Source organism: Chanodichthys erythropterus, chromosome 14, assembly GCF_024489055.1.
Source record: "Chanodichthys erythropterus isolate Z2021 chromosome 14, ASM2448905v1, whole genome shotgun sequence".
Classification (NCBI taxonomy): domain Eukaryota; kingdom Metazoa; phylum Chordata; class Actinopteri; order Cypriniformes; family Xenocyprididae; genus Chanodichthys; species Chanodichthys erythropterus.
The window spans coordinates 20797587-20822256 of record NC_090234.1 but is presented as its reverse complement, the minus strand read 5'-3'; the positions used below and the strand labels follow the sequence as shown (position 1 = coordinate 20822256).

General features: G+C 36.0%; 1 protein-coding gene across 5 annotated transcripts in view; it reads left to right on the top strand.

Moving 5' to 3' along the window:
- The window catches only part of gulp1a (GULP PTB domain containing engulfment adaptor 1a), a 57218-nt gene that overhangs the window by 17602 nt on the left and 14946 nt on the right, over positions 1-24670 (top strand). For 3 of the 5 annotated variants that reach the window (XM_067409339.1, XM_067409343.1, XM_067409341.1), the window contains one exon: positions 20942-21021. In XM_067409339.1, the coding sequence (XP_067265440.1) occupies positions 20994-21021 (28 nt within the window). In that variant the 5' untranslated portion in view covers positions 20942-20993. Of the gene's footprint in view, positions 1-15354; positions 15506-17794; positions 17819-20941; positions 21022-24670 lie in introns of those variants that run through there. The other 2 variants (XM_067409340.1, XM_067409342.1) reach the window with 2 other exon arrangements.

Genomic DNA, 24670 nt, shown 5'->3' with positions numbered 1-24670 from the left:
TGGCATTCTTTATTTATTTATTTTTTATTGTAACCCAGGCTCATTGGAAAAATGTGCCTATGGCAACATTTCTGCATAATTATATTATAATGCGTCTTGCATTTTTTTGTGACACTTTTAAAGTGTATGTTCTTTTGTATTTTTATTTTATTTATATATATATATATATATAATATATATATATATATATATATATATATATATATATATATATATATATATATATATATATATATATATATATATATATATATATATATATATATATATATATAAAAAGTTAATGCTCTATAGCTTTTAAAAATAATACTGCCTACACTAATCCCTACCCTAAACCTAACTGATAGTGTTAACAAGAGCAAATGCAAGATAAATGCATTAGCTAAAGCAACCATGCCATTTTAGCTTGCTTCCACAAGTGTTTGAGCTTTTTTTTTTTTTTTTTTTTGTGACACCTGTTTCACGGAACTCACGAGCACTCAGCAATGCAAGTGAAATGCTGTATCACCTACCAAGTGAGCTACCGAGCAAGTTTACTAAATCAGAAAAGCCATGCATATGGAGATGGTTATGTGATGCAAACGTCAACATGTGCAATGTGCAATATAGTGCAATGTTCCACACTAGTCTTGCATCCTGATCCATCGATCAGAAGTGCTAATATAAAATGGCTTTTTTTCTGGTGTGTTTGTGTCGCTGTTGAGCGTTTGTTTGAAGTGAAAGTGATGTGAATTGTAATCCAAGAATTGTAAATTTGTCCACTGCATCCAAGTTATTTGGAGTAATGAGTAGCAAACACACACTGCAAACCGTGGACACACACAACCAGAACAATGGGCAGCCATTTTGCTGTGGTGTCCAGGGAGCGATTGGGGGTTAGGTGCCTTGTTCAAGGGCTTTTATAAAACAGTACATTCCAGGTTTTTCCTTTGACAATAGGATTACTCTCATTTATGGATCTAGTTATGAGAATCAGACCCGCAACCTTTGGGTTACCAGTCTGACACTCTAACCATTACGACTGCCCTCAACTGTAAACAGTAATTTCCTCTATATTGCAACAAAGCTTATTGTTTACTATGTCAGAAAAGACATAATGTACAAATAGAACTGGTTATGTGATGCAAACATCAAAATATATTAGTTTACAAATAATGCATGAAATTGTTTTGAAGTCATAGCATACTACAGTGCAAGGAACCATGTGAAAATAAGTGTTTATTAACGGATTATCTGCCCCGTAATAATAATTGGTGAGGAATGAAAGTTTTCTGTGTTTTACTGCCACTAGTGTTCAATTCAGCTGGAAACTGCAGTGAATTTAATGTACAAGTAAGTTTTGGGCGTTTTGCAAACTCCAAAGTTTTCCAGTGAGTTTAGGTTGGTACTTGTTTCTGGTAAATCTTTCCATGCAGTTACAATAAAAGTATCCAAAAGCAGAATAAAAGTAGTCCATATGACTTGTGTGCTGTTTTCCAAATCTACTGAGGTCATATGACAAATATTGTATATTATATTTTTTATGGTTGCTTAGCAAGGCTCAAAGCATTTACTACACCTCTTTTACAACAACACTGTTCCCAGCCAACATGTATTTGTGGGGCCCGAATGGGTATGAAATGGGCTGAAAAACTGGTGGTTTCTATAATGTCCCCATGCCAATTTCCCACATGGAATTTATGAAGGATTGCACTTGCCATTAGGTGGGTCCCAAATGGGCAACATACGCAAGACCCATCTTGGTCCCAGCTTATGGCATACATGGAAATCTATTAAGTGCTAGTTCAGTATACACAAGCAAATATTGTGGCTTCATAGGGGTTCCTGTATTTCTGTGCGTCTGTCTCAGTCTCTTTGTCTTTTTCATATCTCAATCTCATTTTATGTATTGATTTCAGTTTCATGCAGTCTGCCCTTGCCTGTCTTTGTAGTTTTTGCCAGAACATTTTGCAGAATGCATTAGGATGAAAGGACACCCATCTTCCATGTTGTTTATGATTGAGCCTTTATCTTATCCTGTATCTCACCCAGAATATAGACACTTTGGAGAAAAAGTGAGAGGCTCCTAATAAATGAAATTATCATGCTGTTACACAACATCATTTGATTATTAAAAACTGTCATTTTCATTTGAGGTCTGTTTGATACCGTGAAAATGTTCCACGCTAGCCCTGGATCCAGATCAAATTAATCGTGATGGTAATCTAAAGAAGCTCAAATCCCTAGTATTATTTTGGAAATAGTGTTTCAGCCCCACACACCACTTTTTGTTCATTTTCAGCTCAATTTGAATGAAGTGCTAATCTAAAATAGCTTTTTTTCTGGGGTGTTGAAGTGTCAATGTAGCGCATTTGTTTGTAAACCGTAATTTCATCTACACAAATCGAAGTCATATGGGTTATGGTGTCAGTTTTGCTCTTTCTGACTGCAGTTACTGTTGTTTACTACTTTGTCAGTGGTTGGCACTTTTATCCAAAGCATCTTGCTGAACATAGATGGCAGCCTTGGGTTAAGTGTCTTCCTCAAGGGCAAAGTGAAGATACTTTATTGATCGCCCCTTTTGGGGGTTTGAATCTACAACCTTTCGGTTACTAACTCAGCTTTGACTTCCAGTATAAGTGCACAATGTATACACGCATAAGCTCCAACAGAAGTTTATCAAGTATGTAATTAGTTTCCACTAGGCATAGTCCATAATTAATCTAATTACCACTCTAATTAATCTAAATTTAATCAGACCAATTAATTTCCTCAAGAAAATAAAGCCTTCTTCTAACTAAATTGGTGTTCAATTTGTGAGATATTACATGCTATTTGTGCAATTCATTGCATTAGAGAATCGGTTTTAGAAAAGAGCCCCTGGCAGACATCAAAGGGCTTTTATAACACAATATATTCCAGGTTTTTCCTTTGACAATAGGATTACTTTCATCTATGGATCTAGTTATGAGTTTGTGTCAGACTATCTTTAGTAATATGGTCATTTTGATCTCCATCTCCGCTATATATGAGAGATTTAATATCACTAGACTGATATAAGGGATAGCGTTACTGCCATAGAAAATGGCAGTGATTGTTTGTCCACCATGTATTTTTTTGACACACTGCACACAAGATAAAGGGCCAATGGGCTAGTGTTCAATAGCTCTTTTTTTCAATTCTGATCACCAGCTTCCATTAAGAGCACAGACATCTAAGCTAGGAAAATTTATACATGGCTGGTGAGCATGTAAAACCGAAAATAGTATAGCTGTACACGTCTGAGTGATCAGTTTACACAAGTTAATATAGCGGGTTGCCAGTCTGCTATATGTGGAAAAAATAGCTCTAATTCCAGCATTATAAGCCCATGATTAATAATAGACCCATTTTCTGGTTGGATAATGTTCTGCTCACATCAAAAGGAATGGAGGAAGGACTCCAGACAGTGATTGATAGACCCATTTAAATGGCTTTTCAGTTTGAATGGCTCAATCACCAATAGCTAAAATTATAGCCTGATCTTGCATACTATTTGTACTGTTAATTTAGAGTGCTTTCTATTTATAGAGGCTGGAATAGTTCTGGACTCATTGCAAAACAGAGCTGAAAGCTGCTTTCTTGTTTTTCACTGCTGTTTATAGGTGAACATCCTGCTGTGCACAAGCAGACAGACATACTGCAGAAGTCCATTAAGGCTCATCAACAGAGACCTTATATTAAATTATTTGAAGCCTTTTCTTTGCTTTTCAAATGGATATTGTGGTATTCACAGAAGCTGTACCTTTAGCACACTCTAAAGGGGTCATTCACCTAAAAGTGAAAATTGTGTCATCAATCTTTTCCAAAACTGTATGCATTTCTTTCTTCAATGGAACGGATATTTTGAAGATTGCTTGGTTGAAACAACATTGGACCCCACTGACTTAGCAAAATTGAAAAAAATGCTGAGAGATTCTTTAAATATTTGTTTTCCACAAATGTCCTGATACATGGTACCACTTCAGGGTACAATGTTTTTAACATTAGGTGCACATGGTCCTCCAGAATTGTTCGGTAGTCCTTGGTAGTGACGCGCCCATCAAACACAGAAGAGCATGCTATGATATTGCAGCCTAAACCATCCCTGATCCTCCCCCATGCTTCACTCTGTACACGCAGCAGTCTGGGTGTTAAGCCTCTTTGAATCTTCTCCACACTGTAACTTCCATGGATATGAGAAAGACAGTGAAGGTGGACTCCTCAGAGAACAATACATGTTTTACATTGTCCACTGCCCAAGATTTGCACTGTTGGCACCAATGAAGCTTACATTTGTCATTGTCACGAGTGACCAAAGGTTTGGTTGTTATAGCAGCCTGATCATGAATATCTGCTGTCCTGATCTCAGATGAGCAAACGAGACAGGCACCAACAATTTGTCCTCTTTTGAACTCCAATTTGTCTCCCATTATGTTGTGTGGATTGCAATATTTTATGTACAGCTTTTGCTCTGCTAATACAACCTTCACCCTCTGCTCTTTCTGATGGAAATCAGTAAAGACTGATCAGCATGAAACCAGATACAAACACACACATATAGCTGGAGAGAGAGTGGGGCTGGGTCAGGAAAGGACCACGAGTTGGGACTCAAACTCGGGTCGTCCGAAGCGCAACCGTGCTACATGTATAAATTTCAAGTGCCAAGAAAGAATAATCAGTATTTACCAGACAGTGAAAGTTGATCATACTCTTTATGATGGAAAATACAAAAGTTGTTTTTTCCAAGCCTACATTTGGCTAAAGTCTGTTTTTTGTTTTCAATATGTTATGCAATTTCTTATCCAGGGTTTTTTGATAAACTCTCCTAGTTAAAATAATGAAATTCAAGTATACTGTATAATCGATAATGTGAATACTCCCTGTCTTTTGTGCCTATGGAATTTTCAGGCAGAGGTCTCCCTGTCTGCAGTTCAGGTTTGAAGCCTGATTAATTCCATTCTGCTTTCTCGGAATTACTGCTCAACTTAACTTGACTCAGTTGACACATGAAATCAATTATTCTAACTGGGTCAGGCAGTAATGTAGCCTCTACCTCTGTTTCTATCCTCCCTCTTTCTCAGCACTCTAGACTTATTAGCTCTGGCTTTGAAAGAACAATAATGGCGTAGGGCCTCTCTGAATATTAAGGTTCAGACTGATTTTGTTTCCTTTTTAGGCCGAAGCTTCATTGAAGCTGTTTACAGTCAGAATCATTCGTTTGTGCTCCTTAAGGTTGCTCAGTGGGGGGATGGTTGTTTGGCTCTGTTGACCTCAGTTTTAACAAGCATTTGTTAACTGGTTTAATAGATGGAAAGGTTGTGTCTGGTTCTTGGAAGCTTGTCTCCAATAGCTTCCAAAATTCATTCTGTCGTGGTCTCTGTGGCAGGTTTTGAGGCTCTTATCTGCCCATGCCAGAACATTGGCATTGGGACTGTGGTGGAAATGTGGCTTGGAGCACTTAGTAGGGTTAAAGGGCTTTACTTCGGCCAGTATCCCTTTAGAGTGAGAAATCTGTTAGAATAAAGACGTTTTCCATTTAAAACCTTGTAAAATCATGGAGGATTCTAACACCAAACCATTTGCCCATTTCTTTAACTTTTTTTTTTTCCAAGCATGGTGCTACTTTGGCATGTCTTCACATCTCTGCTTTTAACAGAAGGATGTGGCCTGTCTATAATTCACTGAATCCATTAGTATCCTTAAGGTGTTTGCTTGTCCGTTGAAAAGGGCTGAAGGACAATTTCCCTCTGTCCTAAAATTTACATTTAATGTCACTCACATTTTCCTCCCCTCCATAAGTATAGAAATTTTGATGTGCTGACATCTTCAAGTAGTATTAAAAAGGCTCTTGCATATTCCGCTGGTGTGTTTGAGGAGCTCTCAAACTACTTCATGTGAAGCAAATGAAGACAAAATGCCTGTCATATTCTGTGGGCCTTTTCTGCTGATGACAGCAGAAAGATCAGTCTATCTGGAACAGTCCTCAGGACAGCGCCTGTGTCGTTTTGAGGGTCTGTGTTTGATTCACACTTTCATCCTTCACTCCTTCCAGTTTTTTTTTTTTCTTAATGCACCTCCTTGACTTGCTATCTAAACAATCTTTTTCACACATACTTTTAAAGGTTCGCCCAGCAGAAACTTGAATCTCTGTGAAAATTATTCGCAAACCGTTCTGTATTCAAGAATGGACTGAATGATTTGCACAGGAACTCCAAATGCTCGGGTTTCATTTTGCTTGTTCACTGGCTCTTCTTTATCCCAGTGGTCGTGCACTATATATGACCTGTCCTGAGAGTCTTTTAAATAAATTGGATTCACATATTTTAAATTTAGAGTTATGGTTGACCTTGACAGTTTTCACTAATCACAACAATGTTTCTTCACTGGCATCTTCTTGAAGTAGAATAGGTAATTTAGCTTAAGGTCATCATGTCTCAACTACCTTCTATATTAATGGGTGTATTTGATGTTAAACATGCTCAAGGCCATCCGGTTTTCTGTCTGTAAAATGTTCTGCCCCCTGCCTGGATGTTTTTCCTACATTTACGTGTATGGTTTCACCAGATGTGGGGGGAGTGTTGGATTTTTGTGGGCAGGAAGTTAAAGCAGCTTTTTCACATTGAATCCCACAGCATGTACACAGTGTTTTTGGCCTAATATTTTGGGTGAATGTTAAATTTAAGACTAGGTCTGCTGGGATTGGCAGTATAGTTTGTCTAGGGAGTATTTTTATACCAAAATGAATGAAAAAATGAATTGGTGCAACTCTGGAAGATATTGTTCCGAGGATTCCAGTGTCTTCCTTTCAAATGCATTCTAAATAGGAATGTTAAATACCTTCAAGAGTTTCAGCAGGATCATCAGCAGAAAATCTCGTTTCCTGTTTGCATACAGTAATGTGGTGCTTGGTCTGGAGATTTTGAGAACTGTGGTTGCTGACTAAGGCTAAGGAGAGTTGTGAATCACTTAAAAGGAAAAAGTATATGGAAATTTTTCTCTCAGAAGAGGCAAAGTTGCCTGCTTTGCTCTCAAGACCATGAAATCCCATCTCATGCTTTATTAGCTGATGAAATGTTTTGTGTTCTTTGTGGTAATATACTTTCTGACTGTAGCTCCTGGTAGTCACACTGCATTTTTACCTCCCATGGTTTCCAATCATGCTGTTTTCTATCAAAGAAATTTGACTTAAAATTATTATGATATCGCTTATATGAGACCCGATTACTCTGGTTTGTGTTGTAGGTTTCATGTACGCCCAGAGCTATTTGGCTTCACATTGATTCTAAATATTTAAGTGAAGGATTGATCATTTTCTAGTTGGTTTTCCTCAGAACATTGTTTTGTTGTCTTCGCCCAGCGGTACATTTGAAATTTATCTTCTCAGAATTGAGAAGGTGTTGAGTCCATTTTCATTCTAAGTTACTTATGACCACTTGGGACCAGATTTTCTGATCTTCATTGTCTGTGATTTATTTTTTGGGACCCTTTGGGATGAACACTGAGCTAGTTTGTAGTTGGCAATGTTTGTCTGCATAAGGGCTGCAGTATTTGATTATTCTTTTACATGTGTCTCAAGTGGCATTGTCTAGAGATGCTTCTTTGCATTAATAACAGCATTAGAAGTTTTTTTTTTTTTTCCCATTTTTGAAGTGATGCAAACTTTTACAGTTTTACTAGGTCTTATCCACGGTGGCTAGGATAGTGCAGTGGTGTTGTTCTCAATTTTGGTTGTAGAATTGCATGATTTTATGTATTTTGATTCATTCCAGTGATGTGGCATCTGAAGTCGCATAATATTTTGCATATTTGTCCCACAGGAAATATGTTCCATTCTTCTTCTCTTGAATATGAAAAAAGTCTTGACCTATATCTGCCAACTTCAGTCAGTAACAGCACTGGTGCCACTTAGACTTTCAATTTTGACACTGCAATTGTCTTTACTGGCATCAATTTCACCCATAAATATGTATTGAAGTAACACAGATTTCAGCAAAGGAAATGGTCTATGATAAATTAGATGCTCACAGAGATGATCAAAAATGGCATTTCATCTGTTGAAAGGTCCTTCTCATGTTTGCTGCATAACTTCTGTTAGTTCCACTGCAAACTGACTCTAATTGGCAATTAGGTCTCCTCAGTGTGGTGTTTACAGATTCTATATTCCTTTCTCATTAGTGTTAACTGTTTGAAACTGAAATGCAGCACATTCCCATCTGTGGTCTAGACGGAAGTGCGTGTAAGAGACAGAGAGGGTTAAACATTGGTGGGTTTTTCTATGTTCTGGGTTCACTTGATCATGATCCATTGGCTCTGCAGCAGCGGGTACATTGGCTTTGACAGAGTGAGCTGGCTGTAATTCAGTTTTTACAGATATAGAGCAGGAGCCTCTGATTCTCTCACTGATGGACCACGTTATGCGACCTTGCAGGTTCAGAGAGAGGTAATCACGGGGTATGAGAGGCTACATTTGGAGGGTTGTCGGACTGTATTGTCAGACAAAGTAAACAGTCTCTACTTGTCCATTTTCTTTTTTTCTGCATTATTAAAAAAAAAAACATAGTTCATTGTACAATTTAGTAGATTTGATTTAACTTATAACATGGAGAATATATATATATAATCAGTAATGTGCAAAAGTCTTAGGCATGTCAGTATTTTCACCCCCCCAAAAAGGTTTTAAGCCAGTTATTTATATATTTTGCTGTAGTGTGTCAATAGGAAATATCCGTTCACATTTCCAAACATTCATTTTGCCATTAATTGTAATAATCCAGTGAGATTTTTGAATACACATGGAGTCTGACAACAGCCGGTGCTCCACACTGAGATCTGATCGAATCTGTCTGTGATTACATGAAGAAATAGATGAAACTGAGACAAACTTAATCCAGGAGAACTGTGGCCGTGTCTCTAAGATGCTTGAAGAAACCTTCCTGCAAAGATACAGTACTGTGAAGAGTTTTAGGCCCTTGTGTAAAAATGCTGTAAAGTGAGGATGTTTTTAAAAAATACTGTTATAAATAGATTTTATTAATCAATTAACTTATATTAACTAAATCAAAACAATATTTTGGGTGAGCACCCTTTTCATTTAAAACAGCTCTTGTCCAGGTACACTTGGGCATAATTTTTCAGGTATCTTTGCTGGCAGGTTTCTTAAAATCTCTTGGAGACACAGCCACAGTTCTCCTGGATTTAGTTTGTCTCAGTTTCATATGTTTCTTCATGTAATCACAGATGCATTTGATGATGGTGAGCTCTGATCTCCATGTGGAGCACCGTCTGTTGTCAGACTCCTTGTGTATTCAAAAATCTCACTGGATTATTACAATTAATGGCAAAATGAATGTTTGGAAATGTGAACGGACATTTCCTATTGACACACTACAACAAAGGATATAAATAACTGGCTTAAAACCTTTTTGGGGGTGAAAATACTGACGTGCCTAAGACCTTTTGCACAGTACTTTAAAAAAAAAAAATTATATATAAAAATCTCTTGAAAGGAGTCTTGCTCACCACTTTACTGTAATTTAAATCAATTTAATCCATAATTTGCATTCTTTCAAAACATTTGAATGGTGGGGGAGCTACATGCTGTATACAGACTTTCATAAAGTGTTCATACTTTCTTTTCATACTCAGCCTCCTCCTGTCTGTCTGTTGCATATCCACACTTAAAGCCTAAATGTTTCCTCAAAGAAGCCACATCAGTGTCAACTGTTCAAAGCAAACATGCATATTGTATTCATTGTGTGCTATTTGAATTGAATGGCAGAGGACTTCATTTCCTGCTAGCTATAGTCTGAGTGGATAGATAGGTCAGCTCAATTTTCTCAGCTCTCAGCTGCAACAATTTGTAAGTGTATCATTGAGGCCGAATCCCACATTTCCTGCTCAAGATCCACTGGTGGTTGTAAACACATGTTCTGTCTCAGTATAGCTGAGGGTTTTGCTTAAAAAGATCATCATGTGGTTACTTCAGAAGGCCATGCTTTGTTGGTTTAGGTGAATGACTTGGGGATGTGGGGAAGAAATGGTCTAAATGACCCCTACAGTAATACTGTAAACATAAAAAGCTCTCTAGTGTAGCTTCTGTAGCACTGAGCATATTGATTGTTTGGATCTGAAGTGTAGTGTTCATGTGTTTATTTTCTGAAACATGATGCAAAATTAACACTTTGAAGTGCCAATTCCAAGTAAGGGTAGCTCACAATGCAATCTAATGAATGATTTAAATGGAGGTATTAAATCTCCACTGATGGAGTCAGTCCACTTCATTGTTTTTCCAACCAGATATCACGGCAATTCATACGTAATTTACAAGGTGGCTAATTCGTACAAATTCGCATGACCTCACTCGTACAAATTTGTCTTTTTTTTTTCTTTTTTTTTTAAAGCGTACATACTTTACTAGTTGCCAAATTCGTATGAATTCGGACAAATGACCTACCCCTAAACCTACCCGTCACTGGAGTTTAGACAAATCGTATGAATTCATATGAGTGAGGTCCGAATTGGCCATATAATGCAACAGTTTCATAGCTGCTAAGAAATATTTATTTTTCAGTAAATTTTCTCAGTTCCCTCGTCATTAGTAGTTGTGGCAAAATGTTCATTTTGGACCCTGCAGTTGTGAGATTGGGGCTCCTCCCTTGTCATTTTATATATTTGTCTATAAATACTGTCTAATTATGAAGCACTCAAATTTTCAGCAGAAAAATGGCTCTGGATTTCTTAAATTATCTATTCATTGTTCTTTTGTCTCTTCTAGTGCTCTTTTAAGTGCTCTTTTTGTGTGAAGCAGCCTGAGTCATTATAAAAACATATCAGGAGACATCAGTAGACTCTGGCCTTTCAAGCAGTTCTGAATAAATCCTGCTGAACCTTAAACCTCAATTTATTGAAGAGTGTAGACCATCTTTGCTCACTGAATTAGCAACAAGATCTGGTCTATTTATTTTAATTGTTTCTGAGTTGGTTTCCTCTGCTTCTTGAATCAGGGAGAAATGTCAACAGCTGACCTATTGAAAAATGCTCTGTTGCTCGAACTTGGAGTTGTGCTGTTAGTTGATGGCATGGTTTGTCTTGAAGAGTTCTTCTCTAATTACAGCTCATCAAAACCTGTTTATCCTAATTATTATAACCACTTTAACTTTATAAGTGGCTGATTTGAAGGCAGCAAAAACTGATTCTTACATGAAGTGCAGGGGAGATTAATCTCAAAGATTATCATACCATTAAATATAAGCAGCCAAGTAACCAATTGAGCCAGGACTACTGCTGGTCCCCCCCTCATAAACAAGTTGAGAGCTTGTCAATGATTCCTTAAATTGCTACCTACGTAGGCAGCTCACTAGGAATTTGATTTGAATACCTTTTTTTGTGCCATGATCAGATACAGATACAAGTACATTCCTAGAAAAGGAAGATGGGGTAAAGCAAAAATAGAAATACGAAGACTTTTACCTTAGCTAGCTTCCGACCTTAACAAGACTTTGCTGCTCTTTCTCCCAGCCAAGATCTCCTCACCCACCCATTTCTTTTCATCTTCTGCAAGTCACTGAGACAATGTATCGACATACATAAATTCTCTCTGTTTCTCAGTTTCACATTTGAGTTTAGGGTTAGATAGAGGAAATATAGCTAAAGATGTATCTCAATATTTTTCTGACTTTTAACAATATTCTCTGTTTATTATTGTTGAAGTCCAGTCATGTATATTCATATTTGTTATTTAAATTATCTCTTTATATATTAATACTACATAACTTACATTGTAGACACAACATTGAAAACAGTTCCAAACTAAGCCATTTGCACATTGCACATTGCAGAATTGCACATCTCAGGGTAACAAAGAATAAACCAGTCTGAAATCGAAAACGAATACTTCCCCACACTGTAAAACCGAACAGTGAAATTAATTAAATTAAATGAGTTTGTTTCACTCAAATAATAATGAAAGTTCATTGTACTTAATAGAAAAAAGTAGCATGAACTCAAAATTTCATTGTAGTAAGCTGAACTTAATATGATTGAGTTGAGCTGCAGCAGATTTCTAATTCCCAGCATGCTTTGCGTAAGACCATATAAGACCATTTTGTGTGTTTTTGCACAAGATTAACATATGGAGATATGAGATAATGTTTAATGTTGTTATGTTAGGATTCAGGGGGGTTCTGTTATGTTAGTTTTGTAGGGTTACCACTGTGGTGAAGAGTAGAGCCTGTGGTTAGGTTGAGGATGAGCTGCAAAACATTTAAGACCACATATGTTGTTTGATTACATGTATGCAAGTACGTAATGACTCTCTGATAGTTATAATAGCATGTGTATTTGACATTTAACCAAGATTTGAATGTGATGTTTATGTAAATTACCTGTATGTAATTAACATAATGACGAGTTGGGAAAGGGATGCTGGTGACGGAATTGTTAGTGAGAGACACCACAGTGCACCACACTGGCCTTGATCCGCTTCCATGGCTCTCAGCCCCGCCCCACTTGTCACAAAAATTTTAAGTTCTACCAACTTTAAAAAAATTTGTTAGTTTACTTAAATGTTTTGAGGTAATAAGTTTCCTCAAATGTTTTGAGTATTCTGAACTTATTGGGTTTTACAGTGCACTGTATACTGTAGTATGCAAAAAAAACAACAACAAAAAAACAGTATGCCAAAAGAGTAGTATGTCAGAATACAAAGCATTCAGAAAACAGTAGGTGAAACGTATCTGTATGACCTACTACCTCCGCCGAGATTCTGCGATGTGCACTTTACTATCCAATGAGGCCCCAGGTGAGGATTTATGAATGGCAGTGAAGCTATGCAACTGACACTGGTAGGTCACATGACAATAAGAACATGGCATAGTATGTCCAAATTTCATTCATACTACCCATATTCACACTATATAGAACATACCTTTTATTAAGGGTCACAAAGTTTGTTCAAATTCAAATGTCCCTACTCAGACAGTATGAAATTTTGGACACACAAAGTGTTTTTGAATGAATCTGTTGAGTGAATGATTCAATGACTCACTCATAAAACATTCACTTGTTTCGTCCCTGAATGAATCAATGTTTTTGAATGGATCAATTGAATGAACAATTAATTGACTCACTCATAAAGAAAGTCACTTGTAACCTGCAGAAATAGTCGCTTAAATGGATAGTTCACCCAAAAATTAAAATTATCCCATGATTTATTCACCCTCAAGCCATCCTAGGTGTATATGACTATCTTCTTTCAGACAAACACAATCAGAGATATATTTAAAAAAAAACATCCTTTGTCCTCCAAGGATTATAATGTTTGAATTTTGAAGTCAAAAATAATGCATCCATCCGTTAAAAAAAAAGCAATCCATACGACTCCAGGTGGTTAATAAATGCCTTCTGAAGTGAAACGATGCATTTTTGTAAGAAAAGTATCCATATTTAAAACTTTCTAAATTCAAATAACTAGCTTCTGGCGGACGACCGTATGCAGAATGTGCAAGTCCATTTAATGTCCCTTTGTTGCACTATTGCACATATGGACTGGAATCCACACTTCTGTGAACATTTGCACAAATGAATCATTGAGAAACTCTTTGAAATTGATTCATTAAAATGAACAGTCGACCATTTTGTATCACATTTGTGTGTTTCTGCATTCATTAGTAGTTGTTTAAGGTCAAATTGTTGATGCTGCTTATGCTAGTTTCTTTCCTGGCTCATCTGTAAATGTTATCAGATTTTCACAAGATAAACATTTAATTGTCAACATTTCTTACTAATGTCAGCCAGGTGCATGCAAGATTATGACTACTTCTGCACTTCTTAAAGCATATGATCCAAACCACAGAATAAGTACTTTTACCGCACGAAATAGAAAATGCCAAAGTCTTAAATGCATTACTTTCCCCTCCCCACATCTGTCCACACAAGGCGGGTGGGGGCGAAATGATGGAAAGGAAAACAAATTTTAGGATAATAAAGGAAAAGAATTTTTAAAAATATTCTCAGACCTGCTGATGCCAAGACTAACACAGCCCCACCCAGACCACTCTACTTTTTTTGGAGATGAGAAGAGAGAATGGCTGTACTTTTCACCATATATATGAGCTGTACATTTCCATGTCTGCTGTCTGCCTAGTGTCTTGGTCATCTGTAACCGTTGTGACATGTTGAATAAGGCATAAGTGTCATATTTCAGTGAGCGTAGCACCGTTGGCTGCCAAAGTCCACTGTCTTGCACTCAAGTTGCTCTGTGGCTGAAGTATGAACCAGAAATTTTGTGGCTGATGGGTTTTTTTTTTTTTTTTTGTGGTGGAATTTTTGTTGTTGTTTTCATCTGTTCAGCAGGTTTTTAGTGAGTTAATGTCCTTAATTACTTACACTGGTTATTTTTGCCTTGCCAACACTGAACGAAAGCTGCAGGATACTTCTTTCTTGGGGAAAATGGTAACACTTTACAATAAGTTTCCATTAGTTAAAGTAAGATAATTTATTAAAATTAACTAACATTTGTTACAGAATTTACTAATGTTTTTTAACGTTAATAAAAATACAGCCATCCATTGTCAGTTATCTTGGGTCCATTAAATAATATTAACAGATACCAGTGTTAATAAATGGAACCTTATTGTAAAGTTACTGACCAATAATTATTTATTTGTTTGTTTGCTTATTAATTAATTAATTAAAAAAAAAAACATCTTGCAGCTTTCACTCTTAAAAATAAAGTTTCTTTATTGGCATTTAAAGTTCCATTAAGAACTTTTAACATCTTAACATTCTTCTTTATAAACATTTTTGATTATTAAAATATTATTCACACTAAGAAAAAATGGTTCTTATTAAGAACCATTCACTTAATGGTTCTTTGGGGAACCAAAAATGGTTCTTCTGTGACATTATTTAAACCCCCTTTTGGAAACTTTTTTTTAAGTGTGTTGGTCAGTTACTACATTTTGAGTGGCAAGATGGTGCCAATTGTTTATTCTAATGTTGAAAAGGAAAATAAATGGGGGAAAAAAGTTTAAATGAAAAGGTAACGCCAGTATGGAACCATGAACAGCAGTCAAATATAAAGTTTAGTAGTCATACAGAAATATTTGATTGTGCTGTACTGTGATTGGCCAATTGGAATGAAGTATTCCAGAGATATAAATCTAAATATTTTCCCCCCTACACAGCACTTATTTCCGTCCTTCATTCTTCCTGTCTCCTTTCTTTCAAGAGGTTCTCTCACACTCATGAGACACCTTATTTTGCCTGCAAACCCGCCGCCCCTCTTACTTTAGTACTTCGCATAACCCCATCTGGCCCACAGCTGAAAACTATTAAGCACTGCTGGAACTTCCTTCTCAGTATCCCAGCTTGTGTGAAAGCGAAAAAGTCGCATTTCACCCATCTTTTTGCTTTCGTCTAAAAACGCTCTCCACTGGATTTCTCATTTGGTTTGGTTTTGGCAGAAGACACTGGCTGGTGCTTTGGAAATCTCATCTCATTATTGGTAAGAATGTTGGCCTTTTTATGTGGAGAGGTTTGACAGAAAGGACAGGAGTGTTTGGAGTATGGCTCCGAGCTCAGCGGTGAATAACAACTGATCCATGTAAGGAATGCAGAGGGTTGAATTAATAAACATTGTTTCTGAATGTTTGCTATTTGAGCTCAATGAATGGGGTTCTGTTGAAAACAAAAGATAGTTTTATTTCATTTTGTTTTTCTCAATGCAGTTGAGGTGGTGAAGTGTAGTTTTGTTGTAAATGCTGGCAGTGTTGACTCAGATATGGGTCATATCAGTGGAATGCTCATCAGCTTTGAACAGCCTTAACCTTTCTTTTTTCTTTTTTGTGGCTGTGGATGTTTACATTCTTCTGTTCATCCTGAGCTGCTGCATGCTTTGAGTTTTTGAATCTTCGAACATGATCATATAAGAAATCCTAGTGAGGAAGTAGGTCACTTTTTTTTTTTTTTTAATTTCCAAACATCAGTATGATTTGTGAATGTTTGTTGTCCTCCTTAGTTCTTACTTTACTTTCAGTTCATTGTTAAGGAATATTATTTGAAACATTTCCCAAAATATTTTTGTTTATAAGACATAAATAGAATCTTATTTAATTATTTGAAAATTATTTATTTATTTATTTATAGTTGAATAGAATTTTCAAAGAAACACCATTTTTCTAATAGTCCTTTCAGGTTTTTAAAAGGTTCTCTTTTAAAACCAAATTTCTTCCAGAAATGATGCTGTTGTAGCTTCTGCTTTAAATGAGAGTAAAGGGTGCATAAATTGTGCTACTTTAAAGCAAAAAAAAAAACATTGAAATTTTGACTATCCCCTATAACCACATTTAAGACATTTTTCCAACATATTGAATTTTTTGAAAAAAACAAAAACAAAAATAAAAAAAATAAAAAACTTTTTCCTACGTTGTTTATGTTCAGCACTTCCAGGTACTATGTCAGAATGCTGGCTCAGTATTGGGCAATGCTGTTCACGTGAGCAGCACAATGTATGCATGTGATGCTGATGTAGAAGCCGACCAATAATGAGTCGGCATTCTGATGTAGAACCCGGAAGTGCTGAACGTAAACAGCGTATGAGAATGAAAGAGAAGAAAAGAAATTGTTGAATAAATGCTTTGTTTTTGCACACAAAACGTATTCTTGTCACTTCATAAAATTAAATTTGAACCACTGCAGTCACGTGGACTATTTGTAACTATTATATAATTGGACTATTATATGTCTTTAGTACATTTCTGGGCCTTGAAAGTGGTAAATTGCTGATATGGAGGAGTCTGAGAGCTATTGGATTTCATCAAAAATATCTTAATTGGTGTTCCAAAGATGAACAAAGATCTTATGGGTTTAGATTGACATGAGGGTGAGTAATTAATGACAGAAAATTTTTTATTTTTGGGTGAAGTAACCCTTTTAAGCTCTTTGACCGATCTATGTTCAATACACTGCAGAATGTTGTAGTCTAGAGTTCCTTTGTCAAAACGGCCTATTTCACTAAAATGGACAATTCCTAAATGGAATGTGTTGGTAAAAAAAACCAGCTGTTATTGTTTTAGAATAATTAATTATTTTGTGAGCTTTTAAGATAAGAGACTAATTGCACTTGGATCCCAATAATTGCTGTTTGCAACTATATTTTCATTTTTAATCCAGCAAAAAGGACCAAAGCCACCTCAGACCTCATATCTGGGGGACCGTAGCTCCTTCACCAAACCATTATAAATGGCTTTGGGTTCTCAGACATGCCTAGGCCGGAGTTCACTTTGAAGATACTAAATATTATCAGCAAACTTTGCAGCTCAGCATAAAGGAAGGTCTCAGGGTCTCTCCTGTGGGACAGAGTGACCAGCCAGGAAGTGATAAACGGAGAGCAAACACAGCTGCTGTCAGTCAGGTGGGTGGACAGCACAGCCAGGTGTTTGCCCAGGTGTGACCAGGCAAAAGATAATATTGCGTAGCAGAATAACTGGGAAAGAGTGGGCATTACAGCCACAATTTTTTTTTTTTTTTCCCCGCTTTCTATGGAATGTAGTAATGAAATTATATGGGCGGTTTACCTGTGAAGTTGTGGAGCAAATGTGTTAATAGGTTAGGTAATTTGTGCTATGTTGACCAAAAATATGGCTCAGTTTATATATGTCAACCCTTTTTCACAAGTTTTCTGAACTGTGACAGAACTCCTAATGATTTATGAATTCTTTCAGAGTTGTTCCAGTTCTTGGTCTCTTTAGGCAGCTGGCAGGGGTGACGCGACAAACTCGTGATTTCACCTGCTCAGTCAGTGATGACCGCTGTCCTTGTACGTTTGACTCTCCATGGCTCTTTATGACAGCTCAATTGCCTGTGAATAAAAATACAAGTGCCTGCCTTCCAGTTCAGCCCCTTTGCATTTAAACTTGGCAGTCTGTCAGTCTGTTTTTATTGTTCACTTGGGGGCCTAAATGTGCCTGTATATGTGTAACATAATTTCATAATTTCTGACTCTAATTTTACATACAGACAAAGACATTTATTTGCACAATTATGCAAATAAAAAGTCATAAAGAGCCTCAATCGGATCAAACCTTTAAACTGCTCACATATTGTCATCATCATGTAGATTGTACAAATTGGGTTGAAATGATATGTTTAAGATTTAAAAAAAAAACAAACATGCATTGTTCTGTCATGAAACCTTATATCACTTTCTCCTGTGCCAAGATGTCATCCTAAAATACTATAATTTACTGCTTCCCTCCAGTGACGCACCACACCCTTCACATGAAAACACTATAAAAATCATAGGCATCACTTCTTACACTGCTTATTTTGCAAGATGCTGTGTGAAAGGACTTGTTTAAAGAATTCTTGCTCATATCAAAACAGCATTTCCTGTTAGGACAGCACATAAAAGGGTGCTTTTCTGTTTTTCACACATTCATTACTATTTGACTATGATGTTTGATAGGAGAGAACAGTTTACTAGGAAAAAAAAGAAAAAAAGTGGACTTCATATTCACCATGGACAGTTGACAATTAATCTTAAGACAACTCAGTTATTCATAACCAGAATATAAAATGTCTGCAGTTTTCTGTTAATGTCTTTTTGCATTTTGATATGAACACTATTAGCATGATTACACAATAAACTCAGTGAAATCATGCAATGATAAACATACCCAGGAAAAAACATGCTCTGTGTCATGTTCAAGTTAAGATGACTGCTAAATCACAGACAGACAGTGGGTGTGATGAGCTTCCTTTGAAGTCATTATAAAGTTAAAGATACATTTCACTGGAGAGCCTCTATGAAAAGGATTTGTCTTCCCTGCATCAGGGAAATCAGTAATGCGCACATGGACTCCCTGGGGAGGTCTTGCAATCTCTTCTTTCACCATTCATCCATCCGTCAGTGCTATTGTAATATGTCTGCCCACTGGGCTTAACATTTGAATAGTTAGTCTCATAGCCTGTATAAGTCGTTGGTTTAGCTTATCTCCTGATGTTTAACAATGCATGAGAAGGAGAAGCTTAGGAACTAGTATGTGGTGAAAAGAATTTAGGACATCATTTTTTTTTTTTTTTGCTGTAGTGTCTTAAAGGCTTAAAGACCCACTGGAATGAGCACCATTTTCTGTTATTTACATTGTTTTTCCTATTGAAACAGGATGTTTTGAGTGGCACATAGGGTAGGGCTGCACAATATTGGGGAAAAAAAATGACAGTGTGATATTTTGTTTTTCTGTGCAGACATATTGCAGTATATAAAAAAATGACTATTTTTGGAAAGAATTAATCATTCTTGAGTGGGTTATTTTCGTTGTGGTGTGCATATGCAAATAAAATAAAAAAATAATAATAATAAAATTTAAATTTACTTTTTACTTTGAATACTTTTTAATTGCAAAATATTTTAGGGCTAAACAATTTAGGAAAAGCTTTACTGTATTACTTTATTTTTGTTGTAAATAAAACATTATTATTACTAGTTTTTCTACTACAGTATTTCACATTCACACTCAATGTTTTGGTGTTTCATTGAAATTATTTGTTTACTAGCAATTTCTGAATGCAAATTGTTTAAGTAAATCCTAATCCAATTTTTTTCTAGTGTTTATATTTTTTTTTTTTAAATATAATTCCACTTCAGTTTTCATAGGCTACATTCCCCTTGATTTTGACTTATTTAATGACTATAAAATAAAAATTATTTGATTTTGTGATTTATTTATTTATTTATTATTATTAAACAAAATAAAAAAATATATTGTAGGCCTAATAACATATTGTACTGTAAAATAAAAAGTGGAGTGATAAAATGTTATTTTACTGTAAAATTACAATACTAACATTTACGTCTTAATTTTCAAACAGTAACTCATCAAGCTTTTATTTTATGGGTTGTTGACGAATAAAAATATGCGCGGCACTGTGTGTTCATTTACACTTGTGCAGCTCATGATATCAGCTGTGTAAATACTGTACCTTACTCTGAAACGGGTAGCGCATATATTTATTTAATTAAATCAGAGCCTGCGAGTTTTGACAATCTCACTAAGTCTTATTGCAATATCGATTTTATTTCAATATATCATGCAGCCCTAGCATAGATCTCTCCTCATTTTCTCAGTAGCCAATATAGGCTTCAGTTTCAAATGGTTGCATCGGGGGAAGGGAAATTCTCATTCTAGAGAATATTTCATTTGATAAAAATTCATATGTAAATTTATATATGAGCAGTGAGCGATTTCTGAGAAGCACTGTTGATATTTGAAATCGCCAAAACAAACATGCCCCTACACAAAAGGATCACACCCCTATCTTGATAGTTCCGCCCCCAAATTCACAAACATGTTATGCAACAAAGGCACCTCCCATCTAATCAGTGTATACACCCCTTACTGCTGATTAGCTACAAGTGTTTTGGTGCTCGATCCGATCCTTTTTCAACAGCGTTTCTCAGAAATCACTTACTGCACCTTTAAGAATACATAAGGATATAGATGGCCTCAAATAAGTCAATTTTATTTTCATTGGGATCTTAATCAATTTCAGGTGTTTTCAGCTTATTTCTCTTTCTGAACCCTTAATTTCACTATCTAACCTTTGAAACCATGCTGCATCTACCATCCTCCACAAATACTTAATGTTCAAATATTTGAACTATGAATGGCATATTTACCCATAATATTTATAGCTTTGACTGTTATTTCCCCTACCTGCTGTAGTACTTCTTGTTTATCTTCCCAAAATAATTTTGTGAACACTTTTTTTTTTTTTTTTTTAAAGGTGTTATTCTTGTGAACCCAGTACATTTTGTGCAATATCACACCCTAGGAGGTTTATCCTTAAGGCAAATTCAAAGAATTGTGTTTTTGAAGCATGTAGTTCTGCTTCTCAGACTCCATGGAGTAAATTTCCATATATGCTCTCATCCCGCCAGGTAGAGGTGGCACATTCCAGGAAATCGCAGCCGAGACGGAGCGTTTTCAAGCATGAACCGGGCATTTAACAGAAAAAAAGGTATGTTTTGTACCAGTTTTCATTTTGCTTCCCTCTCTTTCCTCTGTCTGTCCATCCAACAGAATACTTAGGGCTGTCAAATGATTAAAAAATGATGATTAAAAAATTGAATCAAATTAATGACACTGTATTCTGCTTAATTAATCACAAGTGTTATTTGCATATATCAGTATTTTCTAAAAAAGTATACTTCAAAGACTGTGTTGTTTGTATATGAAATTATTGGACAGACAAAATATGCTTTAAAAGTCAAAATATTGTTAATATTATTTTGTTTTCTGCTTGAATTGCTCTGATGGTTGGAAAATGCCTTATTGAGGGATGGAGTACAGATTTGAGTACAGATAAGAGAATGATTGTTTTTTATAATTATTCGCATTACATTAATGTGTTAAAATTGGCAGTCCTAACAGAAACTCTTATAAAACTACTATTCAGACTCCTTTTCCATACTGCTGTCTGTCTGTCTGTACCTCTCTCTATTACTCTTTCTTTCTCTACCTCTCTTTGTTCTTCCCTATAGTCTCTCCTCCCTTTCTGTCATTTTTCAGTGGCTTGGAGCAGACAACCTGTCTGACTCCAGAGGTCTGTTTTTTTTTTTTTTTTTTTTTTTCCTCCATGTATTTACAACCACCTGTCCCACCCTTCTTTCCAAAATGAATTAATGGATCTTTGATGCGATAAACCCAACTGGCCAGTCTTCGATCCCAGATGGCAGGGATTGCACTGGTAATATTTCTGTGTTAGGAGCTCCTGTTGCTCTGTCTGGCTCGCTTGGAAGATATGGACTATAATCGCAAGTGCTGTCCAGTGCTAAATCCCTCAGGATGATGGAAAATGATGTTTAGAGATATGTTTTCAGGTGACTAATACGTCTGGTTTTTGTATGAATGAGAGATTATATTATAGGGATGCACAATACCATTTTTCAAGTACAAGTTCCAATACTCTTCCATTACCAATAGTGGTATTTTTTTATTAGTGCAGTCATTTTCAAGTACATAACATTGAGACTAATGATGTGAGGCTGACTTGTTTAAAGGTGCCCTAGAATTAAAAATTGAATTTATCTTGGCATAGTTGAATAACAAGAGTTCATTACATGGAAATGACATACAGTGAGTCTCAAACACCATTGTTTCCTCCTTCTTATATAAATCTCATTTGTTTAAAAGACCTCTGAAGGACAGGTGAATCTCAACATAACACTGACTGTTACGTAACAGTCGGAATCATTAATATGTACGCCCCCAATATTTGCTTATGCCAGCCCATGTTCAAAGCATTACACAAGGGCAGGCATTAACGTCTGGATCTGTGCACAGCTGAATCATCAGACTAGGTAAGCAAGCAAGAACAATAGCGAAAAATGGCAGATGGAGCGATAATAGCTGACATGATCCATGATGTTTTAGTGATATTTGTAAATTCTTTCTAAATATTTCGTTAGCATGTTGCTAATGTACTGTTAAATGTGGTTAAAGTTACCATCGTTTCTTACTGTATTCACGGAGACAAGAGCCGTCGCTATTTTCATTATTAAACACTTGCAGTCTGTATAATTCATAAACACAACTTCATTCTTTATAAATCTCTCCAACAGTGTGTAATGTTAGCTTTAGCCACAGAGCACCATCAAACTCATTCAGAATCAAATGTAAACATCCAAATAAATACCATACTTACGCGATTAGACATGCTGCATGACGAACACTTTTTAAAGAACCATTTTGAGGGTTATATTAGCTCTGTGAACTTTATACACTGTTTAAGGCAGTCATGAGCTCGAGGAGGGGAGCACGAGAATTTAAAGGGGCCACAGCCTGAATCGACGCATAGTTAATGATGCCCCAAAATAGGCAGTTAAAAAATGAATAAAAAAAAAATCTTCTGGGGTATTTTGAGCTCAAACTTCAGAAACATTCAGGGGACACCTTAAACTTATATTACATCTTTTGAAAACATGTTCTACGGCACCTTTTAATGTTTTCATGAACTGTTTACTCCACTGTTAAGAATATCACACCAAGGGTGTTCCCCATTCCAATATGCAAACAAACCAGTTCATCATTGTATTTCATCATGCATATTGTTGCATCTCTAGTGTACTACATTCAGTTATAATGTGCTCATTTATCCAGAAAAAGTTGTAATCTGATTTCATAAAGAGGTTAGGCATAAAAAAGTAATTATTTTGGCACTGAAAAAAGCTCTTGCGGCCACAACACATTTCCCTCCACTGCCTTGCACGGATGTTCCTGCTGTCACAATTGCCTCCTTTCTGGTGCACAGGACAGTGCTGCTGGACCGTGGAGAACACCAATAGCCCATCTGTCTGAAAGACAGCATTAAATTCTCCAACTCACACAAACGCTTCTATACAAGCCACTTATGAACAATAGCGACATTTACCAGAGAGAGACAGTAATCATTTTATGGTCATGCATTCATTACCAGTAATGTCTGGTGTGAGTGCTGATGTGACGTTACAGAAGATTCACAGAGAGGTTTCTGTCTAATGAAGTCTGACTAATGCCGCTGCATTTTAATGAGGTGGGTGATTCGTCATTGTTCAGTAAGATAGTGTAAATATGTCTTTCTTTATTGTTTCTTTTTGGTCATAAATTATTATTAATATTTTTCTGATTTAATGGATGATAATTTGTCTCATAAAACTCTGCTTAATAAAATCTTCTAGGAAAAAAGTTTATAAAGATGTTCATTCCTTATGGATACTTAAATGTTTTTTTTCCCCAAAAAATGAAAATTCTGTCATTTACTCACCCTCATGTCGTTCCACACCCGTAAGACCTTTTTCATCTTCAGCACACAAATTAAGATATTTTTGATAAATTCTGATGGTTCAGTGAGGCCTGCATGGACAGCAAGATAATTAACACTTTCAGATGCCCAAAAAAGGTACTAAAAACATATTTACAACAGTTCATGTGACTCAGTGACTCAACCTTAATGTTATGAAGCAACGAGAATACTTTTTGTGCACCAAAAAAACTAAATAATGACTTTATTTATTGTTGAATAAAGTCATTTATCTAGTGATGTGTGATTTCAAAACACTGCTTCATGAAGCTTCGAAGCTTTACAAATCTTTTGTTTCGAATCAGTGGTTCGAAGCGTGTATCAAACTGCCAAAGTCACGTGAACCACTGAAATTTCGAAACACTTATGATGTAATGAAGCCTCGTTTACTGAAATCACGTGACTTTACACTTTCAAGTGTACATTAACTTACTGTCAATGCAGGCCTCACTGAGCAATCATTTTATCAAAATATATCTTAATTTGTGTTCTGAAGATGGATGGATGGATGGATGGATGGATGGATGGATGGATGGATGGATGGATGGATGGATGGATGGATGGATGGATGGATGGATGGATGGATGGATGGATGGATGGATGGATGGAATAAACCATACGTATAAATAACAAAAATACATTGGCTATGTCAAGCTGTCAAAATAATTGACTTTATAATGGGTATACAAATACAAAAATTTGAAAACTATTAGTTTCTATTCATAGTTTATATATTGTAGTCTCTCCATTGTTAATATATTAATTGGCTATATACAAATACTGAGTTCTTCATTCATTGTCACTGTAATTAACAAAAATATTGTTGTTT